Raw genomic sequence first — 25,732 nt, 5'->3', positions numbered from 1 at the left:
TATTTTCATTATTATTATTTCTACAAATTGTGACTGCAGGGATGTAAAATATGGGCATGGGGAAAAGCAAGCACATGCAAATGTTCTGGAGTTTAAATACATTTATGAATTTTGTGGGACTAAGATATCTACAACTGAATTACTTGGTCATTTACACGGGAATTAATGCTTTCTGTCTCATTTTTACTTTTTATAGCGGCCAATTTGAATGCTCTAAAACAGTGGTTCTCAAACGTTTTTGCCTCAAGTACCCCATTTCTCTTACTCTTGAATGTAAGTACCTTACTTACTACCACATTTTGCTCAGAATTCTGTGTAAAAACAACAATAGAGCACAAAGATGGAATGAAAGAGTGATAATGTGAATTTTAAAGAATCTCTTTTTATAAATAAGTGGGATGAAATTTTGACAGATTTTTTGAAAAACATTTTGACTACGACAATCTGAAATCTGATTCTGAAAGATTAGACTCTACTTTCATCAGAATTTTTTTGTGTGTTTCTAGCTTGTTTCGTTCTTCTGTAATCAGCAGTTGAATAGTGGCAAGTTTCCCACGTCACCAGTTTCTGACATAAAGCTGAGAAAAAAGGCTTTTTCTGAAAAAAAACCTGGTTTAGTGACACCTCAACATTGGTTTCCCTCAATAAAACTACAAAAACAACATTGAGACTGGACTTTTGATGGCAAAATTATTATTATTTTTGCTATCTAGGTCAGAATTGTATGGTTTTCTTACTGTATTTTGGCGTTCCTCCGAGTCTCTCCCCCGTCAGTCTCCACACACGCAACTTCCTCCTCCTCCCGGATATGCCGTCTGTCACCGCTTGCCCCAGTTTGTTGATCGTCTTCTCTCACCATCGCAACACTCTCAATAGTCCACTTAGTTCCACACATGCTATGGTCAAGTGTGCACTGCTGTGAGCTGTGTGAACTCTCGTAGCGCCATTTTCTCGTAAACTCCTTTGCTGCCACCTACATGGCACCAATTGGTCACTACAACATAGTACAAGCCTGATATTCATGAGAGAACTCCGTTACACTGTCTCCCAGCAACCCCCATTAAAAAACACAAGTGACATATTTTATGTCAATGGCAGCAAGCGTTTGAATTTGAAATGACACATTTTTACGTCAATGGCAGTGAGTGAGTTGAAAAACTAAAATAAACATTACAAAACCCCATACTTTTAATGCTCTCATTTGTTAATTTCCCACTCTCTTTCTCACTCTCTAGTACGCCCTGTAGTGCCATCGCGTACCCCTAGGGGGGTACATGTACCCCATTTGAGAAACACTGCTCTAAAAGGCCACACAATACAAGTGGATACACACATAGTCTAGGGTTCCTTATTCTGGGATCGAAAGCGCTTTGTATTGCTTGTTTCAGACCTTATCCTGGATGAACACAACTGCAGAACATTTTAAAAAAAAAGGGGAAAACTCAGTCATTTAAAGCTGAGAATTGCAACCAGTGATGAGTTTTTATCATTACAAAGGGAGTATCTAGCAGTGACTATGACTTACTATCGGTGCACCAAAGTTCAGTTACTTTGGAGAGTGTGATGAACAGTGCATGTTTTATTAAAATGGGATCTAGGTTTAGGTGCACAAAATTAACCAAACACATAATTCATAATCTGTCAATTTTCAGATATTTAAAACATCTTCAAGCTAAAAACGAAAGCACTGAATTACAATGTATGCAACAGGGTAATGGAAGCTTGTTACTCGAGTCAAGATTTATGTTTAGAAAATGATAATTGTGCTCATTTGCACGCGTGACAGGGCTGAATGCATCGCTTCACAAAATGATGCCATGCCTTCCTGTCAAAATGGCCGTCTTTGTCTCTTTGTTGCTTTATTCCGCAGTAAGGCGCTCGATCGTCAGGAACGCGATACTATGGAAACCCGACTTCCTCTAGTGTGAGACGATAACCAATAGTGATTCCTGCCATGCTTTTCATCCAGTCCTTTTTGTCTCTGTACATTAGGAATTAGAGAGAGAGAAAGAAAGAGGGGGCAACAGTTCACACAAAACTCTTTCTTTCATACATGTTTATTTCAATTGTAACTTTACAAATGTTTTAGCAACATTGTCTGTTAAGTTGTAATGAACTGGACTACTCTGGCAAACGTTCCTAGTTTCTTTCTAAAAGAGGTTACAGCAATGACAGAGAAAATGGAAAAAACTGCTTGTAGCTTAATGCAAATCTTTGAGCTTTCAATTGAACACCATACAGAAACAAAGGGAATGATAAAGCAATGCCACACACATCATACAGTATATGTAACCGGTTCAAAAGTCAGTAGATAACGGAAGCTTTTTTTTTTTTTTTTTTTGTTAACAAAAGGTTTGAGTAGTCACATGTAACGGGTTCATCTGAGGCCCCTCCCTTCATCAGTACACCAACAAAGTCCCCACTGCCTGTCTCTTTTAGAAAACATGACATTCTTTTGTGTTTACATAAGATCAGAATACAATCAAAAGTGCTATTTGGTCAATCTTTCTCTTGTCAAAATGGCTAAAAGTTTAAATTTGTGTTTAAAAGCAAAAAAACCCTCAAATTCTTGGTTTTCACTTTCTTTTTTTTTCTTCCAATTGTCGTACACACTGTGTATATATCCTAAACTATAGTTCCTCGTATCCTCAGGATAACATCAAATGTTCATCATTGCTCAAATTCAATATAAAACCATCCTATTATTAACGCAATTCGGCAAAGCATGATTTACACACTCTCAGGTGTTAAATATCATAGGGATTCTTCTTACACCAAGGCTACACATTATAATTAAATACTTCCTGAACACAAACATGTTTTTTTTTCCTCAAAAGGACTGTGATTACTCCGCGAAAAAACAAAACAACGTCAGCTAGTGCTAAGATTAATTTCAATCGTATGCTTTATATACAGAAACCACGAATAAAAAGGGGATTGAAGCTCCAGTTATCCTCCCAGTCTTCTCAGAAATGAAAGAAAACAAAATAAAAGCAAAAAGCCAATCATTTTCAACCACTGAAGTGCCACAGAAGATGAAAAAAATGTTACTTAAAGAGTGACTAAACCTCAAGGTTTTGGCATCTAGGCTGGAAATTCAAAAAAATGACTTGATTATGGGCGGGGCTCCTGGAGCAGTTAAGACACGCCCAGTCTGTACTATAAAATCTCCAAAGAACAATCTATGCTACGCTAACTAGCTAATCAATACTCACTATACCTCTCTACTCACTCTTCTCTCAATCCAACCTTCTCACCACAGATTGTAGAGCCCACGGGTGCTAGTTTTTATGAAAGGGGCGGGACTAAAGGTGCTTGTTTGTGACCCAAGATGGTCCCAAACCATCACATGATCTTATCTCAGCCAATAACAAAAATCAATTGTAATAACCGGGTGTCAACCCATAGAGGGCAGTCACTCTGACAAAATATGTCAAATTGAAATAATTTGACAAAAATGTTGAGCGTTGGATCAGGATCAACCAACAGCACTACTTAACACCTTGATACATTTGTTTTCAGTTGTTTTGGATTTTAGTTACTTTTTAAAAAGTAACTAAACCTCAATTCAACAAATGCTTATGGACACGCCCAGTCTGTACTATAAAATCTCCAAAGAAATATCCATGCTAAGCTAACTAGCTACTCAACACTCACTATACTTTTCTATTCACAATTCTCAGTGGATTTTGGGTTTAGTTACTCGTGTAATTAAGCACATTTTCATATCACAAGGTGGCAGTATTGAGACCATTAGGCTCCATTTTGTGCAAAGCATGAGATACTCCGAGACTCCAATGTGGTTGAAAAAACTGTCCTTAAGCATAATGAAATATACAACAGGGACACTTTTCCTATTGTGTGTGTGTTTTTTCTCTCGTTCTTTAGCCAGAAAGTGCACGATTAAAACCAGCTAAGTCTATAAAAAATCACTAATCTGAAAAGGTTTTCTTAACAAATCACCGTCCGACACATCTCCTTCATTATAAAAGCGTACAGATTCACAAACACCACAACGGACAGAAAACACATTCCTACAACTTGCCGATCATCTAAATCCGGGCGAGTCGAAGGTTGCACATGAGCAAACGCGTGAGGCAACAGACTCACACTCACAAACGCCATTGTGTGCCTCGTTTGGACCATTCTTCTTCTAAATACACTCATTATCCAGTGCGGGTCCCCAAAGTTGGTTAACAGTGTAATAACCCCAGTGTTTGACGCCCTAACCCAACACTTTCCCACTGTGCAAATCCTGTCCTCCCCTAATACACCCCGACCCCCACCCCACCACCCACCCTCCCACCCCACCACCCTTTCCTATCTCTGTCTACACCAATCTCTTACGCCACTGGATCTTTATCTGACGGCTCCTCTAACGTGATGACCGTGAACTCCTCCTTGTTGTTGCCGTTCTCCTGGATCGTCTCCTTGTTCATGAGCGTGACCATTTCCTGCTCTTGCTCCTGACTCCTAGAGCTGAAGACCGTTGCCGCGGTCCCGTTGCCCTCGCCTCCTTCCTGGGATGTGATCATCAGGGTTTTCTGCCTCCCACACCAGCTGGGGAAAAAATACAATCAGAGGAACGTGTAAGAACCTGAACCATGAACAGAATATTCAGCGCGATAGTTGACAAAGTTATACCTTTTTCTTTTCGCAACTGCAGCACATATGAGGAGAATGGCTGCAACCGCCACAATAACTCCCAGTATTAAAAGCCAGTCTAAATGGGAGGAAATAATGAAGTTCTATGAAAAGACTGACTTTTGCCATGTCGCCTTATTTGCTTTGGTTCTTGGTTGATTGAAGCAAAAAAGACCAACACAATTGAATGAACTCACTTGATGAGCTGCCAGTTTCTGGCTGATCATTATCTGACCCACCAGTCCCCATCATACGGTCCTTACCATTGGGATTCTGCTGAGGAGCTGCATGAACACAAAACAAAGGTGTACACATTTAATAACACAGAATACACTCGTTTTAGGGCTCACAAAGAACTCACATTGGAATTGTGGAATACCCTGTATGTTCTGCCCCCAAAACAATACATAAAGCATCTATTTTCCTCCTTTCAGTAGCTACTTAGTGTCAACTTTGATTTCTGAATTTTCTGCAGCACTAACACAAGAGGGCATCCTTAGTTCTTAAAGTTACCTCAGCCTGCCCAAAACCTGTTGCATCCGGTGTGAAGAAGCAGTTGCTCAGAAAGCAGTAACAGTTAATAAAGGCTATAAGAAAACTGTCAGATAGAAGAAAAAAAGATGAAGAAAGAGCTTTTGAATCATTACATTTATAGAAAAACTTGACTTTCTATTTCTAACCTGTTTTCCCAGTATTTATATCACATTTAATGAAAGATTTAGAGTAAAATTCTACAAGGATTTGTTACTCAGAAATGTAAGGTATGGTAAGTTGTTTGAGCATGAATTTGATATCATTGATGGATGGTGGATGAATATCAACTATAGTTTAGCTCTACTAGTGTTTAAATCTAGAGTACACGTACTAAATTTTGGTTTACCAGTGCACAGGTACACTTTGTAGACTAGTCTAGACTAGTGAAGCAACATGTGTCATTAGTTCTACTAATAAACCTTATAAGATAACAAGCGGGCAAAGAAAGCAAGATTGGCTTCTTATTCCTTTTAAAATATAGCAAAACCAACCAGGGAGATGGATTTGGGTCCAATCCTGCATACTTTATTTGCTACTAGTACTACTAGTGAATATTTTGGCTTTACTAGTACTGGGAGGAGTAAACTAAAACACTCATCTAATACTACTTTTTTTTAGTGTACTAGTAACTAGCACGAGTAAACACATATTTTGTTTTACTAAGGTCAACTCAGGCACTTCTAGTGCGCCCAAAACCTTTACTGGTAGAATAACATTTGCGTTTACTAGCATCCTCAAAATCTCACTGGTAGTAGGCTACTAGGCTGTTTTAAGTCTACTAGTAGTACTAGTAAAGCCACAAAATTAACTAGTCGTACTAGTGCAAATGAAGTGGGAGGGATTAAAACCAAATCTAGCTTTCTGATTGGTTGTGATGTTTTTGAAAGCCAATGAGAAGCCTGAATTAGATTTTTCCTGCCCCCTTATTTAGCAAATAAGGCTTACTACAATTAGTAGCACTTGTGACACTTTTAATTTCACTAGTAAAATGTACTTGTGGACTAGCAAACCCATTACATTTCTGTTCCAACAGCTTTATATAATGTGGTAAACCAGAGGTTCCCGACCCCTTTTCGGGTCGTGACCCCAATTCTGATATCACAAATGTCCGGCGAACCCGGATATTTTTTTTATTCTTCTACAATTAGTTTTTCATCACTTTTATTGAAGTGTGTTACAAATACAGAGTACAATAAAATTAAAAGATAATTTTATTTTTTTATTTTTTACCAATCACTAGACCTTTCAGGCGACCCCATTTTAATTCCAGGTGACCCCAAATGGGGTCCCGACCCCAAGGTTGAAAAAAAAAACTGTGGTAAACTGTTACTAGTTGCTCTTCTTTGTGTTTTTCTTACACTGCGTTTGGGTTCCCTCTCCCTCCGACTCCCTTTTCCCATCATGTTCATGGTCTTTTGGGGGAATTCTCTCCTCTGAGGTTCCATCTGAGACTGTTGGAGAGGTTTCGCCCTCTGATGGAAAACGTGGCAGCATCCCAGATCCAGCAGCCGGGTCCAGGTCCACAGTTGTAAAGGTGGGCCCCACACTGCTGCTCACCACGCCACCAATCAGCTCTTTCTCCACATCAGCAGTGGGAGTGACCGCTTCAACCTCCTCTGGTATCAGTTTAATGGACGTAGGATCAGCTGATGGAGTGAGGAGTAGATCCTCTCCGTCTATACTAGTGCTGATGGTTGTGTGTTCACCCTCAGTGTCATCAGAATCCTCGGGTTGGGGGGCTGTCTCCGATTCTGGAGGGCTTTCGTTTTCAATCGCAGGTTCAGGACTCGCTTCAGCTGAGTGAGAGAGAGGAAATGTTCAGACTCACAGAATTTTAAAAACTACAAATGTGTGTTTTGTGATTTTTACCCTTTGATTTACATAAATAACTAATAATACATTGTTGTGTAGCAGGTTAGAGTTACAGTTAGGGTTTGCATGTTCTCCCCATGCAGCCAGAACTACATTGTTCTCTCTAGTTACCAATACCAAGCGTGTTAGGGACTCTGAGTGGCCCTGTGTAGGAAATGCACTATAAAATAAATTTGCTTTTCCAACTGATGTTCATCTTATGAAATAGTGACTGAAAAGCACTTTTACTTTTTAGTGGTAGGACAAAAAATGTATCTAGCAATAATTGTCCACCTAACGTGTGATACATTCAGAAGCAGATTATGGCCAATTCTGATGAAGAAAATGTCATTTTGGGCAAAATGAACTCAAAATACAATATTGTGATAAAAATCGAAGGTCGACTCATGTTGTCAAATCCATGAAAGCTGATGAGGGCCAATTCAGCATATGACAACAAACAGCAGATTGTGGCCGTCTAAAAAATGCCATGTTTTGATGAATATGTTAAACCAGGGGTTCTTAACTGGTCTCACCCTGGGACCCACATTTTGCCATGGTCATTAAATCACGAATCACAAATTCAGTTTTACAAAAATCACTGTTGAAAACACGCATATATAATATTCTTTAAAACATTCTGTATGTCTATATATTTTCCTGTGCAACATGTTTCCCTGCATTCCTGTCAAAAAAAATGTTTCTTTCAAAATAAAAGACAAGTGTAATATGAGAGACATTAAGTATTTATTTATTTTTGACCAGCTGTCCGAAACCCACCCAGTACAGGTACGCAGCCCACTTTTGGGTCCCGACCCATCAGTTGAGAATCGCTGCGTTAAACTATACTGCTGTCGTGTATGGTGATTTGGCCCTAGCCCATTTCCGTACATTTGACTTTAATAGCAAACCTCTGGCTTTTATGAAAATATTGCATTTTGAGTTCATTATTGAAATTTAAACCTTAATCGTGTTTTTTTGGACTTTGATCTCAACATTATATTTCGACTTCATTCTCAAAATTTCAACTTTACCCTCAACATTACGCCTTTATTCTCGACATTTCACCTTTTTTCTTGATTTTGCCAAGATTATTTTTTCCGTCCAAATTGGACCTAATTCGCTTCCGTAGATATGATTGATATGCTGGTACTAAATATCTATTTGTTGTTAAGTTTGACATTACACGTAGTGCAATCATTTCCTATCAGCCATGGTTGTCGTTTCTTGCTAAAATATTATTTATTTATTATACAGCATAGTTTTGACCGTCATAATGCCTTTGGAGACAGACGTAAAATAAAAAAACAAATAATGTGCTGGTTTAACAAACAAACAAGCACAAAACTTGTTAACTTTTTCATCTCAGCCTGTGTCAAATTATGTAAAACTGATGCCAAATCACAGATACTGCACTGTATCATTGTGCGATTTTCTTGAACTTTATCGATTAACATCGAACTGGCATATCATGTAAATATCGTTACATTTAACAATGTATCGTATTGTTTGATCAGATACCCTGCGATTCCCAACCCTACTATATACAGTATATGAGTGACTACCTCTAAATGTTTATTTATATCAGTCATACAAATTTCATTTTTTTTAAGAATAAACATGTTTAATGCACCCTACAGAGAGATGCATTTTAAGACTTCTGTAATAGCAACTTTTTGCTGTGATTTTTAGACAAACTTTTTTATCTGCTAAATTTAATTTGTATTTTTTTTTTTATAGAATTTTTAGAATCAAATCTCATCATTATTGTTACGTAATAATGTTTGATTTATACAGTTTAAAAAATAAATAAAAAAATCCCGCCCAACAAGTGCAATGGTGTAACTTAAAAACATTAGTATTGCCTGCAGAAGCTTCTCAGTAAAAAAAAAGGGGAAGCACAGCGGTCAAAAAAGCAGGTTTTAAACTAACCGCACCCAACCGTTGGTGAGAGTGAGGTTATACTTTAACCGTTCTGCTGGTCATAATTTAGATTAACCACATTGTAAGTGTAAGAGTTAGAAGCTAACAGGAAGTCAGGGTAAACTACAGATGAGATCATTTCCTGACCAGGCAGGGCATGAGAATCTAGAATATGTTAAGTTAATTGTAGAGCTAGGAGGATTACTATCTAAACATTTCTTTATGAGCTGATAATCTAAATAATGAATGTATTCATTTAGGAGGAGGGTGATGAAGGGGATACAGACCATCTGAGAAGTGTCTCTTTGGTCCAAAGGACTTGTTACAGTTCTGTACAGATGCATCTGAAATGATGAGTTGAACATGAAGAAAGAGAATAAATGAAAAACTTCAATGAACATATATAGGCAGAGGTTTTAGTGTCAGTAGATGAAGCGGAAAAGTTCTTCCTCACCTGTTTCATCATAGCAGTAGGCGTCAAAGAGGTCGTCAGTAGTTAAAGATGGAGTTGTGATGAACCCAGTCATGTTCCTTGAACAGTTTTCATGTCTGCTGTGTCTGAGAATGGCCACGTTTTCATCGTTCATCCAACCTTTTCTGGTAAAAAGCGAAACAAAAACAAAAAAAAAACAGTTTTTTTTTTTTTTAGAATAAAAAAAATATAAACATTAAAAAAAGGTTTTTTTATTGATTAAATCATAACTGCAACTTTTAATGCAGTCTACAGTTAGCTAGTAGCTAAATGCATGTTGTTTCTAAAACCACAACTTCTTTATCACAATAAATTCAAGTGAATTTTTTAAGCGATATAATCGTTAATCTGTTGATGTTAAAAGTAGGCGTGAATCATTGGTGTGATGTTTGTGAAAAAGCTCGAGGTGGAAGTGCTGCTTATTACTGTGTTGGCAGCAATAAAGAGATATGAGCTGTCAGTTCAGATTAATAAAAAAAGAATGATCGAAAATGGATGATTGGATGGAAGTTGCAATCAAAATCAGGAAGTATCAGTCCCAGGAACAGGAAGTGCATTTACAGTATATGAAATATACTAGCCAATTTAGATACAACTGTAGTTTCTTTGGACAAACATGACTTTATTTAAAGGCAATTATTCTACAGAATAGAGGTTTAGTAGAAGTACTTTACAATTACAATTCTAAAGTGATGAAATGGAAAGTTCACCATAAGGATTATTCAAATTTGTCATTTAAATGCAAAAAACACCAATTTTTTATCCCAGATGGAAATGAATTCAGATCCGTTATTCTAATTATTCTGTGCAATCGTGAACGAATCCTGAAGCGTAGTGTGGTGTAGGGCTGCACCATTTTGACAATAAACCTAATTGCGATTTTTCTGACGGATATTGCGATTTCAGAAAATATTAGTTTTTAATTCCTGTGAGGAAACAAAATATTAATAAATTTAAAAAAAACCAAAAAAAAAAAACATAATTGAACAAAAATGTACGTCAAAAATAAGGTAAGATACAATTAAAAGGAAGATCTAAGTTGTACTGTGAGGAAACTAAATAAATACCGATAAAAAAAAAGAAAACTATAATTAAACAAAAATGTATGTCAAAAATAAAAATGTAATTTAAAATAATGAGTAAGATACATAAGTGTAATTACATGGATGAGAGTGGGAGGACATTTCGATGAAAAAAAACATCCTTTCCCTCACGGTGATGGCGTTTAAACCCAACAGTTCAACAGTAGATTCCGTTTTCATTGTTTGATTCCATGATTCCATCAACGTGGATTTTATAGGGCCCTGGTGTAGTTGAAAAGAGACTCACTGCAGTGCATACAAACGTGTGTCCTCTGATTGGCCAGCAGCCTAGGAAGGCAGTTCTCGGCAATTCTGATTGGTGAACATATATATCACTCAAATGATGGAGACGGAAGAAAAAACCTCACCATCTGAGGTTACGTTATCGCAGTAGTGAAAACCTCAATATCTATGCGATTAAGGTTAATCGTTCTGTTTTACCTGCAGGTTTCCATGCTGTTGTTAAAGGCCTCCTCAACTTGTTCTGGACTTGCCAATGTGCTCATCAGCTGTTCACACACCTTCTGAGCCAAGTCATAGTTTAAGGAGTGTCGACCTGCTCCTTCAACCAGAAACACTCCAGCATAGCTGCAGCTGCGGGCGTTCACTGCACACAAACACAGGCAACAACACGGATTTCATTCACATGCAGCTACTGAGATAATCATCGTAACTTAAATATTTAATGTTTTACACACAGAACGACAATAACATGAAATGCAGCTTTATTTGTCACTCTGCTTTAAATTATTAGAGTTTAAAAAGAACAAATGAATGCTTATAATCAAATATAATTAAAACAGCTAAGTCAATTAGATTGAAATATTTTCAATCATGTTGTATGATCTAAGAAGTATTAGTATAATAATGTGGTTTTATTCATTTGTAAACATGGAGTCACAGTGTGCCAATGAGTAAAATAAACCCCTGGAGCAGAGACAAACAGGTGCAAACCTACGCTCCACCCAAAGTTGAATGACAGTTTGAAATGAAGTTTTCTGTTCATGGTTTTGTTTGTTTATGCAAAAAACAAAAGGTTAGCAAACGCCACATCATGTACATGGAACCAGTATGGCTTTATCACTGTGTTTATAAAAGGAAAAACCACAGTAGAGCTGTATAGAACAAAAGGGGGAGGACGATAGCAGCAGCATTAGATTCTGAATAAACTATTGCTTTCACGCTGCCAACGACTGGAATGTGTCGAGTAGTCACCTAGTTTGCTTTATTAATGAATAATGGGAACTTTACAGGAATTAGACTAGCATTTTTTTCAACCTACGGGTCGAGACCCCATGTGGGGTCGCCTGGAATTAAAATGGGGTTGCCTGAAATGTCTAGTAAAAACAGGTGAAAAAAAAACAGATTAAAATTATATTTCAAAACTTTTGGAATTATTATTTTTCAAATGCAAATCACACAATGAACATCATACAACTAACTGTATCCATCCATTATTCCATTTTCTGACCCACTTGTTCCTTTTTTTCAGGGTCACGGGGGTTTGCTGATCGACACAAAGATACTGAATGGTGCCTATCTCCAGCTCTCATCGGGCTTTAGGAGGGGGTACACCCTCAACAAGACGTCAGTCTGTCGCACCAAGGTGCAATCATTCCAATGATGTGAACAACACAAGCTCACTGCGTTAAAGGTGCAGTCTGCAATTCTTATAAAAGTGACTTTTTGTCATATTTGCTAAAGCTGTCACTATGTAAGGACAGCTTTACATCAACTAGTAGTTTGTGTGAAAAAAACAAAGGCTGTCAAAGTAGCTGCAGTAGCAGCCTTTGGCAGATTGCCTGAATGCACCGCGACCGAGCAAAAAGAACCAATCAGAGCCAGGATTGTGTTTGATGTGCTGTCTGACAGCTGTTGCTCACAGGCCCCGCCCCTTTCCCTGGGCTGTAGCCCCGTCTTTTTTACAGTGTATGATCTGGAGGAGTAGAAGATGGAAGTGATGATGTTTCTGCTTGAAAGGTAATTATTTATGCTTGATTTACATTATGTTTGATTTGTAATTGTTACACTAGAACTCTGTAGTGCATGTGTTCATGTGTGCGCAGCAGCCTCTGTGTGGGCTGCTGTAAGTGACACTGTGTTGTTGCTGCTGCTGCTGAGGTGTGTGCACATAGAGCGGGAGAAGCGCTGCAGTAATATGCTTTTAACAGAGCATGTTATATTACTGTGATGTTGCTGTCTGGCTAACGTTAGCTTGTTAGCTTCTCTGAGGGAGGGACTTTGGGAAGTTTGGAGGCAGGGCAAGAGAGCAGCGGGGAGGGAGGGGGAGAGAGAGAGATCTGAGAGTCACGGACTGCACCTTTAACAACAAATCTTCTAAATGTATATTTCTTCAACCAAAAACTAATAAATACATGTTTGTGTACTTTTTAAATTGTAACATAAAGTACACAAATTACAGTACTTTGTAAATGTATAATGAATGCAGTATACGCACAACAGCAAAATATTTCTTTCCATTGTTACGGCTCATTGTTTTCTCAATACAATTTCAGCATTGTTTTGCAGCAGTATATTTTAGTTATTGAAAATGTCAAATTCTAAACCTCAGAGAACTTTATTGATTTATTGCAATAACTGTGTAATATTATTTACTTCTCTGATGCTAAGCACAAATGGAATGGTTACATTTTGGGGTGTGTGAAATATCACATGTGGACACAGGTATACATTTAAATTGACTGGAACAAACGTAAGCCTTCAGGAAAACCTGCTATTTGACAAGTAAACAAAAATGCAAACTAGGCTGAATATATGTACAGAAACGAAAGTTCCTGTTTGTGAACACATGGTGACCACTCTTTTTTTTCATAGAAACACAGCGATGTTGACAAGTAATCTTTTGTATTAAGTGGTCATCAGTGGCTTTCAAAGCCAATAAACCTCAACAGGTTGTGGTAATAATTACGGTTATTTTTTTCATATCATGACATTTAGAGGAATTCTCTAATAAATTACAGTTTTACGTAAAGAAATACATTTTTTAATGGGTTTTAACTTAATATGGAATCATTTCAATGTCTTCTAAACTTAATGTATCGTGAAGTTCTCTGAAACTGAACTCTGAAAGGTCTAACTGCCACATTTGTGTTTTGATCTTTTGAGAAAGTTAAGATTTTTATATCCAGCTGGAGCTAAAAATAAATAAATCTTTGGTTAAAAACCAAATTAACAGTAAAGCAAATTATAGACACTTTTCTGAAACATCTTTTCTCTAAAACGGGAAACAAAATCTATCTTGGGCATCGTTGTTCTTATATACCCAAAGACAGTTTGCTAATCCATGGCTAAAAGAAGTCCTTTTTTTCACAAGCTACTGGAGATTTCTGAGTCCATGGACAACAATCAGTTTTTAACCCCAAAACCACATCTTTCCTGTTGAAAACCATTATATTTGAATATGAAATAGTGTTTTTTATTGATATTTGTCCTGACTGTTGACATTTCAGTCAAAGTATTTCAATTTGACATTTGACAAATGTGAAATTGGCTGCTTTGTATGGTTTGGAACCTGGTTAATCTTGCAACTGGCTAAGAAAGGGGATTTTTGAGTGGCTTCTTACTGTATGTCATGAACCACCACTGTTGGCTCCACCCCTCCTATAAAAACTATCACCTGTCGACTCTGCACTCTGGCAAGTTGAATTAATTGAGAGAATTGTGACGAGAGAGTTATAGTGAGTATTGAGTAGTTAGTTAGCATAGCATAGATTTTGTAGTATGAACTGGGCTGTCTTAACAGCTCCTGGAGCCTCGTTCATAATCAAAGTACTCTTAAAAAAAGCTCCAGAAAAAGTATTTTATATTCTGTATTTGTTGATTTCTAAGCCTTCATTGACTTCTTGTTTTGGGAAAAGCTGACCTTGCATTCTTTAGTCAGACTTCAGCCACTTTTCCACTTCTTGGTATGTGTAAAGAAAATGCTAGCAACAAGCAAAGAGAAGCTGAACTGTCGTTGGTAGCAGTTAGGTAACGTTTGCAAGTTTCAACACTGGCATTGTAAAACGCTGTGGGTTTCACTCCAACACACGCGGGCCTCTGAAAACACGATGCCATAAGGGACTGTGGCTCTCACATGGGACATAAAGGCAGGACAACACTCTTGGCTTCCAATCCTGCTGTGAGAGATCAAAGAAGTACAGCTTACCATGAGTGAGCTGAAAAGAAGCCTGACATCTGAATCTTAGAGTTTGTCATTAGTATGCAAAGGGGCAGAACTTGCACTGCTTTATGCGATCCAGTGGCTGTATACAACCCACTGACTTCTTCTAGACCCTATTGTCACCTAATGGAATTGAAACCAAGGTGATAGCAGAATATGGCTGTGCTGTGGCTGAGAGAAAAGGAGCTTCAACTCGAACATGGTCCTTTGCTGAAAACCCCGAGCTGTCATAATTCACTGTACACAGGTGGAAGAACAGGCTGGCTCAAAATGTGTTCTATCTACCTGTACAATGGATTTGTAGTGAGATATATTGGTGCTAAAGTGCAAAAAAAGGTCCTTTGACTATTTGAGGGACAAAACCCTGGATGTCATACTTCTGCCTTACAAGACATATTCAGAAGAAATTATCATGACTGGAAAAAGTTGAGGCATGAACAGAGGGTAGCCTGTTATCTCAATGCTAGCGTAACATTCATTTAGCTACAGTTCATCAGCTGTTTTGGAGGGACACTGGAGCCATCTCTCCCACATTGCTCATGTGTCCCGCATTATCACACCTGAGAGAAGTCACTCAGTCAGCAGACAGTTGACTCTGGCTTTTGTTTCACCACGGTAACACACACAAACACTCACACACAGACACTAAGGTCACTAGAATGATTCTTATCTGATTGTATCAAATATTTTCCCACTAACAGTTTTTTTTTTTCTTGTTGTTATGCCACATAAGTTGTGAGCAAGCACTTCTGTCCTCCTTATGGAAAATGCTATTGCTATAGTTCAGCTACTTGGTACTTGGAGTAGTAATGCATTAAAAACTTTGAAACTGACATATTAACAATGTCCTGTGGGGTTCCTCAGGGCTCTGTTCTTGGACCCTTTCTGTTCAGCCTTTATATGCTTCCTTTAGGACAAATTCTAAAGAACTGTAAGGTTTATTATCAAAGCTATGCAGACAACACACAACTATATTTATCACTGAACCCAGATGACTATAGTCCCATTGAGGTGTTGTGTGACTGCTTAGAAAAGGTAAACTGCTGGATGAGTGAAAACTTCCTTCAACTAAATCAAGACAAGGTTTCATGACGCAGATAGATCCGAAGAAGCTGGTCCATGTTTTTATCCCCAGCAGACTGGACTATTGTAATCGTCTTCATCAAACAGCTACAGCTGGTTCAGAACGCTGCAGCTCAGGTCTTAACCAGAACAAAGAGGTCAGAACACTCCAGTTTTTACACTGGCTCCCAGTCAGCCTCAGAATAGACTTTAAAGTTCTGCTGCTGGTGTATAAATCTGTGAATGGGTTTGGTCCAGAATACATCAGTGAGATGTTAGTTAGGTATGAACCCAGCAGGTCTCTCAGATCTATGGACACAGATCAGATAGTGGAGACCAGAGCTCACAGTAAACATGGTGATGCTGCTTTTAGTTGTTATGCTGCAAAGAAGTGGAACAAACTGCCAGCAGAGCTGAAGTCAGCATCTAATGTGAACATTTTCAAATCCAAGTTAGTTTTTTCTACTACGTATGATTGAGAGGGAGATTTTTAATCATTCCATTGATGATTTTAATCTACATGTTGCACTTATTCATGCAAAGCACTTTGAATTGTCTTGAGTGTGAAATGTGTGTAAAATCCTTTCCTCCTTGTTCCACTTTGAATTACTTCAAGTTGGTGGAAGCCAATTAAAAAAAATAAAATCAAAAATGGGTAATACAATATATTCAAGTTTACAGATGGTAGAAAGCTGGATGTGGGATTATATTTGCATGTCAGCAAAGGCCAGTTGATGCAATCAGATTGTTTTCTTGGTGAGTGAAAAAAAGGCACAATCTGACCTTCCAAATGGAATGAATTCAGTCCAGGAGACGCCAAACGTCATCATAGGTTTCACCCTCTTCAGCTGATTTCTCCATCAGCTTTCCTTTATCTGTGTAATGCCATTGTATAATCTCTCAATGTGTGTTTTAAAAGCACACTGCTCTCAGACTAAGCTCCTCCCCAGGATGCGCTAATGCTATAGATAGGCATCTTTGTAGAGCCTGTTCATGTACAGTGATCTATGGGACTGTCAGCTACAGCTGCACTTGCTTTGGTAGAATGAAAAAATATAATGTTCATCAATTTCCTTAAATAATTCCATTTATATGTTTGATAGAACACTCCACTCTCAGTTTGCTGGTCTTCTGGAAGTTCCTAAAGTGTTTAGAAGTAGAACAGGAGGCAGAGCATTCAGCTACCAGGCTCCTCGCCTTTGGAACCAGCTCCCAGGCTTAGTACAGGAGGCTGCTACCCTCTCCACTTTTAAGGCTAAACTCAAGCGTTTCAGAGCATGGAGGATGCCGCAAGACATTTAATGTTAACCTAACCACTAGGAATGAGTGTATCATGTTTTTCCTGCAGTCTGTGCCTTCTCCTCGCCCTCCACTCTCTTTTTAATTTCAGGTGCCTGGATGCTGGAGCTGGCAGTTCCTGATCGATGGCTCGCGGCTCAACTAGTCTGAGACATTTGGATGGACTATCCTTCTATCCTATTCTTTTTACCCTTCTGTTCACTAACCCTAACCAGTTGAAGTGGATGGCTGCCACCTCTGAACCTGGTTCCACTGGAGTTTTTCGTTCCCACTGTCGCTAAATGCTTGTTAATGTGGATCTTAATGGGTACTTTCTTTCTTAATATGGGCTCGGTATTATGTTAGGCACTTTGAGATTAACTTGTTGTATTTTGCGCTATATAAATAAAGTTGAATTGAAATTGAATTTTATAAAGACTTTCATCTGATTCTTTTATCTGCTATTTTGGAACCAAATTAAATAGTAAGCCACTTGTAGCTGTGTTTGCTTGAATTAAAATTGGTATAAGAATAGTATTTCATCCCTTTGTGACAAGTCTTTTTACACAGTTAAAAGTTTAGGAGACTTTTTTTCTTTTAGCCAAATGCTTATACCAATAAATACATTCACAATGAAATAATACAAATTTAACTCAGTTGGGGAATAAACCAATGATGAACAAAGAGAGGATTTCATATAATATGAAAAACTCGGTAAAAACAGACATTTAGCTTCATGGTGGAGACAAGCACATTTGTAAAGAAGCCTGAGCGCATTAGGGCACATGCCTTCTTTGTAAAGGCCTTGTCATTGGGGCCTGTGACCCCGCCCCCCACCTTGAAACATGACACAGGATCGAGTAGGAGTGTTTGCTAAACCAAGCAGGAAAATACCAACACTTCCAGGTGTTTGCATTAAAAACAAAGGAAGTTCTCCAGTTGACTGTCAGCCAATTCCCACTGTAGATCTAAATACTGTAGACCAGTTTTAGCATTGAAACAAGGTTTTAATTTAAATGAATTCCCTTGTATTGAATTATGAACTAAGATTAGTTATTAGTCACATGATCTCAATTTCTCAGACAAAACCATTGATTTGATCAAACATCCTTCAAACAGCATGTGTTAAATTCAAGGTCAACGAGCCAAATTCAGCCCACCATAGTGTCTAGTCTGGCCCACAGGAAGTAAAAATTAAAGCAAAAACATGACGTTTTGTAAATCACCATATATAGTATACAAAATTCAATAGAACTCCACCAAAATATGATGGAGTTTGCAGTAGCTAATACATTATTTGCTGTAATATCACTTTTTTCAATTCTGGCAAATTGCATAGAAAGTTTGAGAAAACTGTTTAACATTCAGGACACTGAAAGTGAACAACACCATTTCTTACACTTGAGCGGACAAAAACAATGCACCATAATTTAGAATTTATGATTTTTTTTCTCTCTTAACCAAAACATGGAATTTTTTGTTTCCGGCCCACTTGAGATCAAACTGGGTCGTACGTGGCCCTTGAACTGAGATGAGTTTGACACCCCTGTATTTAAACCTTTATAAATCTCACCTTAGTTTGGGTCAACATCTGACCTTGCCACTATAGTCTAAATGTCCCGATTTTAATAATGTGCGTGATGCAAAAACACAGCTACAAGTTTGGAGTTTTAAGAAAAGGCCTGATCCTGAAAAGACTCTTTTATTGCCAATCATTTTTAAAGCTGGTACGTATTCCATTTCCAAACCATTTATTTGAGCAACATCCCTTAAACAGTTTTGTCAAACTCAAGGGCCACGGGCCAAATTCAGCCCACCAGAGTGTGTAGTCCAGCCCAAAGGAAGATTTTCTCCAGAATAAAAATTAAAGTAAAAACATGACTCTTTGTAAATCACCATATACACTAAAGATGTAGATATCTCACTTCCAGCTATATTAATTTTGTCTTCCTTTCTAACAGTATGTTAGGTTGAGGTTTTGTTTATTCAGACAAGGTTTTTCAGGAAATGTTTTTCTCCAGACATGTTTCGACTGTCAACTGCCAGTCTTCGTCAGAGGAATTTCTGTTGATCGCCTTTGATGGTTCCTTTGAAGTTTCACTTGACTTCCATGTAATAGCTCCAGCAAGATTAATTTTGTCTTCTTGTTTAAAAGCATGTTAAGTTGAGGTTTTTTCAATAAATATTTATCTCCAGACATGTTTCGACTGTCAGCTGCCAGTCATCATCAGAGGAATTTCTGCGATCGCCTTTGATGGTTCCTTTGAAGATTCACTTGACTTCCATGTAGATATCTCTCACTCCAAATTCCCAAATTCAATAAAACTCCAATAAAATTGATGGCGCTTGCAATAGTTACATTATTTGCTTAATTTTTTTTTTCCTTGCAAAATTTTTGCAATTGTCTCAGAATTTTGGCAAGTTGCGTAGAAGGTTTGAGAAAATGTTGTCATAATTTGATCAATTATTTAACATTGAAGACACTAAATTTACACGTAAACGAGCAAAAATAGGGCACCATAATTTGAAATTCGTGATTTTTTTACCTTAACAACAACTTTACTGGTCCGGCGTCAAACTGGGTTGTACTGTATGTGGCCCTTGAACTAAAATGAGTTTGACATCCCTGCTTTAAACCCTTTACAAATCTCCCCTTGGTTTTGGGTCAACATCTGACCTTGCCACTATAGTCTAAATGTCCTGATTTTTATAATATGCACAGCTACAGGTTTGGAGTTTTAAGCAAAGAATGTAATTCCCAACACTTTTGTTGCCAATTAACTTCAAAGCCGATACATATTCTCATATTCCTAGTACACCCACAGGGTCATAGCCACATGTTGAATCACAAGAGGAGAAGACTCATTTCCTACACCCATCCTCCCCCTTTCCCTCCCCTCGTCATCCAGCATGCATACATCATACAGGCTGTCTGAGCAGTCACTATCTTAACTTGCCCTTAAACCAAAGACGTTTTTTCAGCTCCTGTTGTTTGTTCTATGGTGTAGAGCTATAGGCAGTATCTGTGATCACCCTCGACACAAGTTCCTCAGGGAACAAAGCAGACAAACCCTAGCACTGTTTGAATTAGCCTACATATATCTTCACACAGAGAAATATTTATGCTCCAAGCGACAAATTTCCCTGAAATCACATGTGAGGAAGAGATAGAGAGAAATGGGGGTTTGAAAATGGATGGGGGGGGGTTGAGTTAGACCAATTGGTAACTCCCTTTGTGTCTAACAAGATAGCATGACGCAAGGTGGCTGCAGCATGGAAAAGAACCAAAAGAAAACCAATAATTCCTCTATACTACCCATAGATAACTATTTTACATATGAACACCTATGACAAAAAGAAGGTTAATTTTCCAGTTTCCAGTTTCCAACAAGCGTGCATGGGAGTGTGTAGGAGTGAGCGAGAGTGTCTGTCTCCTTTGTGTCTACCAGTATAGTCTCAGACTGCCAGACGTAAGCCTGTCTGTGCTGCTCTAACACATGCTCTCTAGCCGGCATCTACTCATCTATTGTACAAGTGCAGCAGCTTCTGTCTGCCACCAGATACTCTTTACATTCAATTCTAAAGATGATCATTGGAGTTTCAAATGGAAAAACCTATAGATTAGACTCAGTAGATCTGTAACAAAGGAGTGATAGAGTTGCAAAGCTGAGGTTTCTTTTTCTTTCTTTTTTGATAAATGCTATGAAAAGAAAAAACAAGAGTAAATAAGGTCAAACTTACCTGGGATTGGTTCTGATGTGGTGGTCAGTATTAATCCACAGACGACCCCAACGACAAGAGTCCACATCCTGGGCAAAGCGTGTGGTGATGGTTGGGTGAGCAGCTACGGAGGGTGTGTAACAGATCTCCTGTGGTCCTGTCTTCCTTTTGCCAGGAGTGATGGCTGGTGTGTGTGTGTGTGTGTGTGTGTGTGTGTGTGTGTGTGTGTGTGTGTGTGTGTGTGTGTGTGTGTGTGTGTGTGTGTGTGTGTAGAGAGTGAAAGGGAGTAGATGACTTAGGAAGCAGTTTGAAAAGAAAGAGGAAAAAAGAGAAAGAGAGGTATAGGGGGGGTAAAACCTGGCAGAGCTGAGTGTCCTGTAGTGGCAGGAGCTGACTCAGGTTTGAAACTAACTTTATTTATTCTTTGTCTGAGACACACAGAGGCTCATTGCACACATGCAGGAAGAGGAAGAGAGGTTCATGTGAGCACACACACCCTTTTGCCTCTCCCTGACTCGCCCCACCCTCTCTCCACTTCCATCTCACACAGACTTACTTCTACGTCTCTTACTTCCACTGCTTTTATCTCTAAGGTGATCGGTAGATATGTTTCTGCTTGGTTAAATATATACACACAGAGGTGAAAGTAATGGATTACAAGTACCCACGTTACTGTAACTGAGTTGCTTTTATGGGTACCTTGTACTTTTTTGAGGATAATTCTATGATGTATAACATGTAACATACAGTATATAGTGAATTGGCCCTGGTCCATTTCTGGAGCTTTCATTTTAACAAACCTTCGACTTATTTCCATGATATTGTATTTTGAGTTTATTTTTGCAATTTCGACTTTAATCTCGACATTATATTTCAACTTTATTCTCAAAATTTCAACTTTACTCTGAAAATGTGAACTTTAATCTCGAAATTTTGACTTTATTCTGTATTTGCCCGAAATCATTTTCTCCATCAAAATTGGCCCTAATTTGTTTCCGTAAAAATCAGATGCAGAGGTGAAGGTATTGGATTACAAGTACTCACGTTACTGTAAATCCTTCATTTTTCCGCAAATTATGTCACAAAAGTTCTCTTAATTCAATAGAAATTGGTCACAGTTCCTGTTGGGACTGATGTTTATCACTTATTGCTTGGATATTATCGGTTTCTTAATTTTTTTTTTTTTTTATGTATGTGTAGAAGTGCCAAATATAGGACACAATAATGTTGAAGTTTTCCTGCATAAAATCTGTAGCCCTCTTGAGATCAAAATGCTCCATATTTGGCCCCTGAACCAAAATGAGTTTGACACCCCTGTATTAGTCAGCGGTGAAAGTAATGAATTACAAGTACTCCAGTTACTGTAATTGAGTTACTTTAATGTGTACTTGTACTTTTTTGAGTATAATTTAGTAATTGTATTTGTACTGAACTACAAAATATTTTGTTACTTTCCTACACCCAACTGTTACTGAGTAAATTATAATTTTTTGGTTTTAAAATGACAGATATCGTGAAACTACAAAAAATGAAATGATCAGACAACAATCAAATGCATCACATCATAGCCGACCAATAAGATTAAACGTAATGCACAGCAATGAATGACAGCTATTTTCTCAGTTCATCATTATTATTATTTTTTTTATTATTATTTAATTATTTGGTATAATTTTATTTCCAAAAAAATAATGTACATTTTGACAAACTTTATGCATATGCCTTTTTGAAAAATAAATTCTAAAATAAGTTCCAATTGTGCAATATTTGGTCTCTTCCTTTTTTACGTTCATACATGAGATGTTTACTGTATGCAAGGGAACCATGGCAAGATGTATTACTGAAAATAAACATGGGGGGTTGAAAGTCACTAGTAACTTTTACTTTGAGTACTATTTGATTGAGATACTTTTTACTTGTACTTGAGTATTTTATCTATGACTTACTTGTACTTGAGTACAATTTCAATCAAGTAACAGTACTTCTACTTGAGTAGGATATATCAGTACTCTTTAAACCTCTGTCTCCATGAACAATCACTCAGTATAATTTATGAATAGTTGCCCCTGTTTCTTTGCATCTGTCTCTAAATCTATTTTAGGTTAATAATATCTGAAAGGGTTACAGTCATCACAGAAGAACATTGGCAGTCTCTGCTCATGAAGAATAATTATTTGCTTGTGATCCACCAAAAATTCCCAATCTTTGATAACTGAAAACGTTCACAGGATGATACAGAATCATGCTTTATTAATCTTCTTCTTCCTCGAAGTTTTCATTAAGACAATTTCCTAAAACTTCCCCTGACTTTCATACTTACTAATTTCCGGTTTCTGTAGTAGTCCTGGCAACATGTGATTATGCAACGTTTTAGGAAGAAAAGTGCCTGTAGAGAAGCATTATAGTAGTATTCCTGTGATTTCCCCAACAACCAGCCATAAACGTGTCTCATGGCCAGGTCTGCGTGTCTAGTGACTTTGTTGTCATGGGAGCAGCACATAAACAATGACTGATCGGGCTCTTCAGTTGAGTAAATAACAACTCTAAAAGCTCATAGTACTTTCAGTCTGACCTCACAATCATTTGAATGAATATATGGAGATTTAGAGTTTGGGGATAACCTTTAAAATGCAATGAAATGAATGAAATTTGTATTTTTAAATTCTAATTCTGAAGCAACTTCCTGTTGTTGCATCCGTGTATTTTTCTGGATGGATTGTTGGAATGCAACTCCAACTCACTAGCCCTGGTTTGCTGTCAGCACCTTTTAATTTAGCCACATGGCATGTTCACTGTTTATCTGATACACGATTAAAAAAAATAATTAAAGAAATCTAGAGTTACAGGACTGAGTCGCGTTTTCATAATCACTTTGAAAACACATGGAGCTCCTTTTCTTCAATAGTCACCCAAACGGAGACAATGAAACCTATATATATATATATATATATATATATATATATATATATATATATATATATATATATATATTTAAAGTGACCATAAGTCGAAAAAAAAGCAACATTTTAGGTTGACATGAAATTGTTTTGAATAATCAAAAAAACGTGTTTTTATTCTCAATGCCATCAACCAATCAGCATGGAGTTGCAAACGCGTGGAAGACTTTTGAGCTTTTTCAGTGATTTATATTGCAAGTGCTACTATAGCAACAGTTGTGATTGACAGCTCACAGTCCGCAGAGATCACGTTTTTAAGCAACATTCGCTGCTGTTTTCAGGGTCTTTTCTTGTCAGCGGCAACAGACTTTCATTTCATAATAAACTGGACAAACGCGACTGAGCTTGTGATAAACAGACAAATGAATGATTTGGGGGAAATCGACTGGGACACGAGACGTAACTCTGTAAACCGGGACTGTCTCAGGTAACTTGGGACGTCTGGTCACCCTATATTAGCCAACAAGTTGGTTTGAAAGTTGGTCTTAAGTGTTTAATCAGCCAATCTCAGCCCTATTTTAAGTCGCACAGAAATGCCATAATTCGCAAAAAATTAAAAAGATATATGTGGCAAGCAGAGTCCTTTAAATAAAGGGGGGAAAACGTTCAATATGGTAAACTGAACAATATCCATTGGGCCATTGTAGCTAATCTAGCCTCTGTTTTCATTGTGAACATCTCAAGATTACACATTGGATTTAATACAGAATTTAAATACTCGCACTTAATGTGTAAATAACGGCATCAGTACACAGTCAAGGATAAGTACACTCAATAAATCTGTAACAAATGTGACAACTGGGTGCAAGTGAGTAAAAGATGTGCTTCAAAACATGCTAAATGCTAAGCAACTTAGCGATTAGCTTCCTCAGCACAAAACAAAAATCAAATTACGGTACATATAAAAAGCCTCAGGCACATTCTTCCTGTCTTTGTCCAAAATAAGAAGAGAAATGAAAAAACAGAGCAACACAATTCTTAAAAAAGAAGAAGTCGCGTGTCCTATTTTAGCTAACGTGAGCTACACATATTATAAGCTTCTAAAAAGGCGATATCATCAAACCGGTGTTTTCTACGACCACAATGACCTACTTCTTTTATGTGAAAAAGGTTATATAAGTAAAGCTTGGCCTACCTTTCAGGGTTTCAGTGCATTATTATCTGCATGGACACAGAAAGAACGTACAAGTAGGGGGAAAAAGAGCTGAAAAGAGCGTCAGTCAAAGACAAATGATTATCTAGCTGGAGATTGTTTCCTACTCTATAATATTTGTCATAGTTTCTGTCTCTAGAGAAACATTGACACAAACTGTTAGATCCCCTTTTCATTGAACTGACTGGTCAATGTTTTCTGTGAATGATAAATCTCTCTCAAACAACCCAGTGTGTACACGCAGCCTTAAATATACCAGCCTGGATAAAGAGAAACCAACTCAGCCGACACTCAACAGAAAACTCTTGATCAATGTCCGTTTGCTTAAGTAAAATAAAGCTGTTTGCTCTTGTTGAACACAGCTTTGGTGAACATTAGCATCGTCTTTTGACATAGGACCAAAATCCTATCAAACAAGGAATTCTTGTTCTTGTAGTGATTGGTGGGGAGATCATTATCCATAATCTGATAAAAACAGGATAAATATGCCTCTTCCTGCAAGGAAAGGAAGGAAGGAAAAAACACACAAAGGCGAAAACCCAAAACCTTCCCTAACGATGTCATTGCACTTGTGTGCGAGGTCCTATTGACGTGTGTTTGTCCCTGCGAGACAAATCAATGTAATTTGATTTATAAAGCCCTTTACAACACCTATGCAAAGTAAAAGAAATATTACAATAAAAAATGATCAAATAGAGTGAGGTAGGAACAGGAATACTTGCTACTTGTTTGTAAAAGCCTGTTGAAGCCAAAACATTCATAGACTGTTTTAACATAGACAAGCAACTTCATTTTGCCTTCTTTTTGAATATTATGTTATGGTTTTCTATTATTCAAACATTTTTATTCAGGAAATGTATTTTGATCTCCTGA

General features: G+C 37.6%; 1 protein-coding gene across 2 annotated transcripts; it reads right to left on the bottom strand.

Annotated features, from left to right (window-relative positions):
* Nucleotides 1-1,837: 1,837 nt before the first annotated feature.
* On the bottom strand, nt 1,838-24,884 carry LOC114466015 (uncharacterized). Of its 2 annotated transcripts, XM_028451434.1 has the most exons (10): nt 24,842-24,884; nt 20,771-20,933; nt 10,948-11,113; nt 9,407-9,549; nt 9,240-9,296; nt 6,537-6,974; nt 4,842-4,928; nt 4,645-4,723; nt 4,348-4,560; nt 1,838-1,981 (listed from the first exon to the last, which is right to left on the bottom strand). In XM_028451434.1, exons 2-10 carry the CDS (start codon nt 20,835-20,837, stop codon nt 1,900-1,902), a joined length of 1,332 nt encoding a protein of 443 aa, XP_028307235.1. In that variant the 5' UTR covers nt 20,838-20,933; nt 24,842-24,884; the 3' UTR covers nt 1,838-1,899. The 2 variants fall into 2 exon arrangements, with proteins under 2 accessions (XP_028307235.1, XP_028307236.1); XM_028451435.1 differs by lacking the exons at nt 1,838-1,981; nt 24,842-24,884 and having other exon boundaries at nt 4,317-4,560; nt 20,771-21,655.
* Between the last annotated feature and the right edge of the window lie 848 nt (nt 24,885-25,732).

This window comes from Gouania willdenowi, chromosome 6 (genome assembly GCF_900634775.1).
Source record: "Gouania willdenowi chromosome 6, fGouWil2.1, whole genome shotgun sequence".
In the NCBI taxonomy this organism is placed as follows: Eukaryota; Metazoa; Chordata; class Actinopteri; order Blenniiformes; family Gobiesocidae; genus Gouania; species Gouania willdenowi.
Note: the sequence above shows the minus strand (reverse complement) of the source record. Positions and strands in the feature narration are given on the sequence as shown.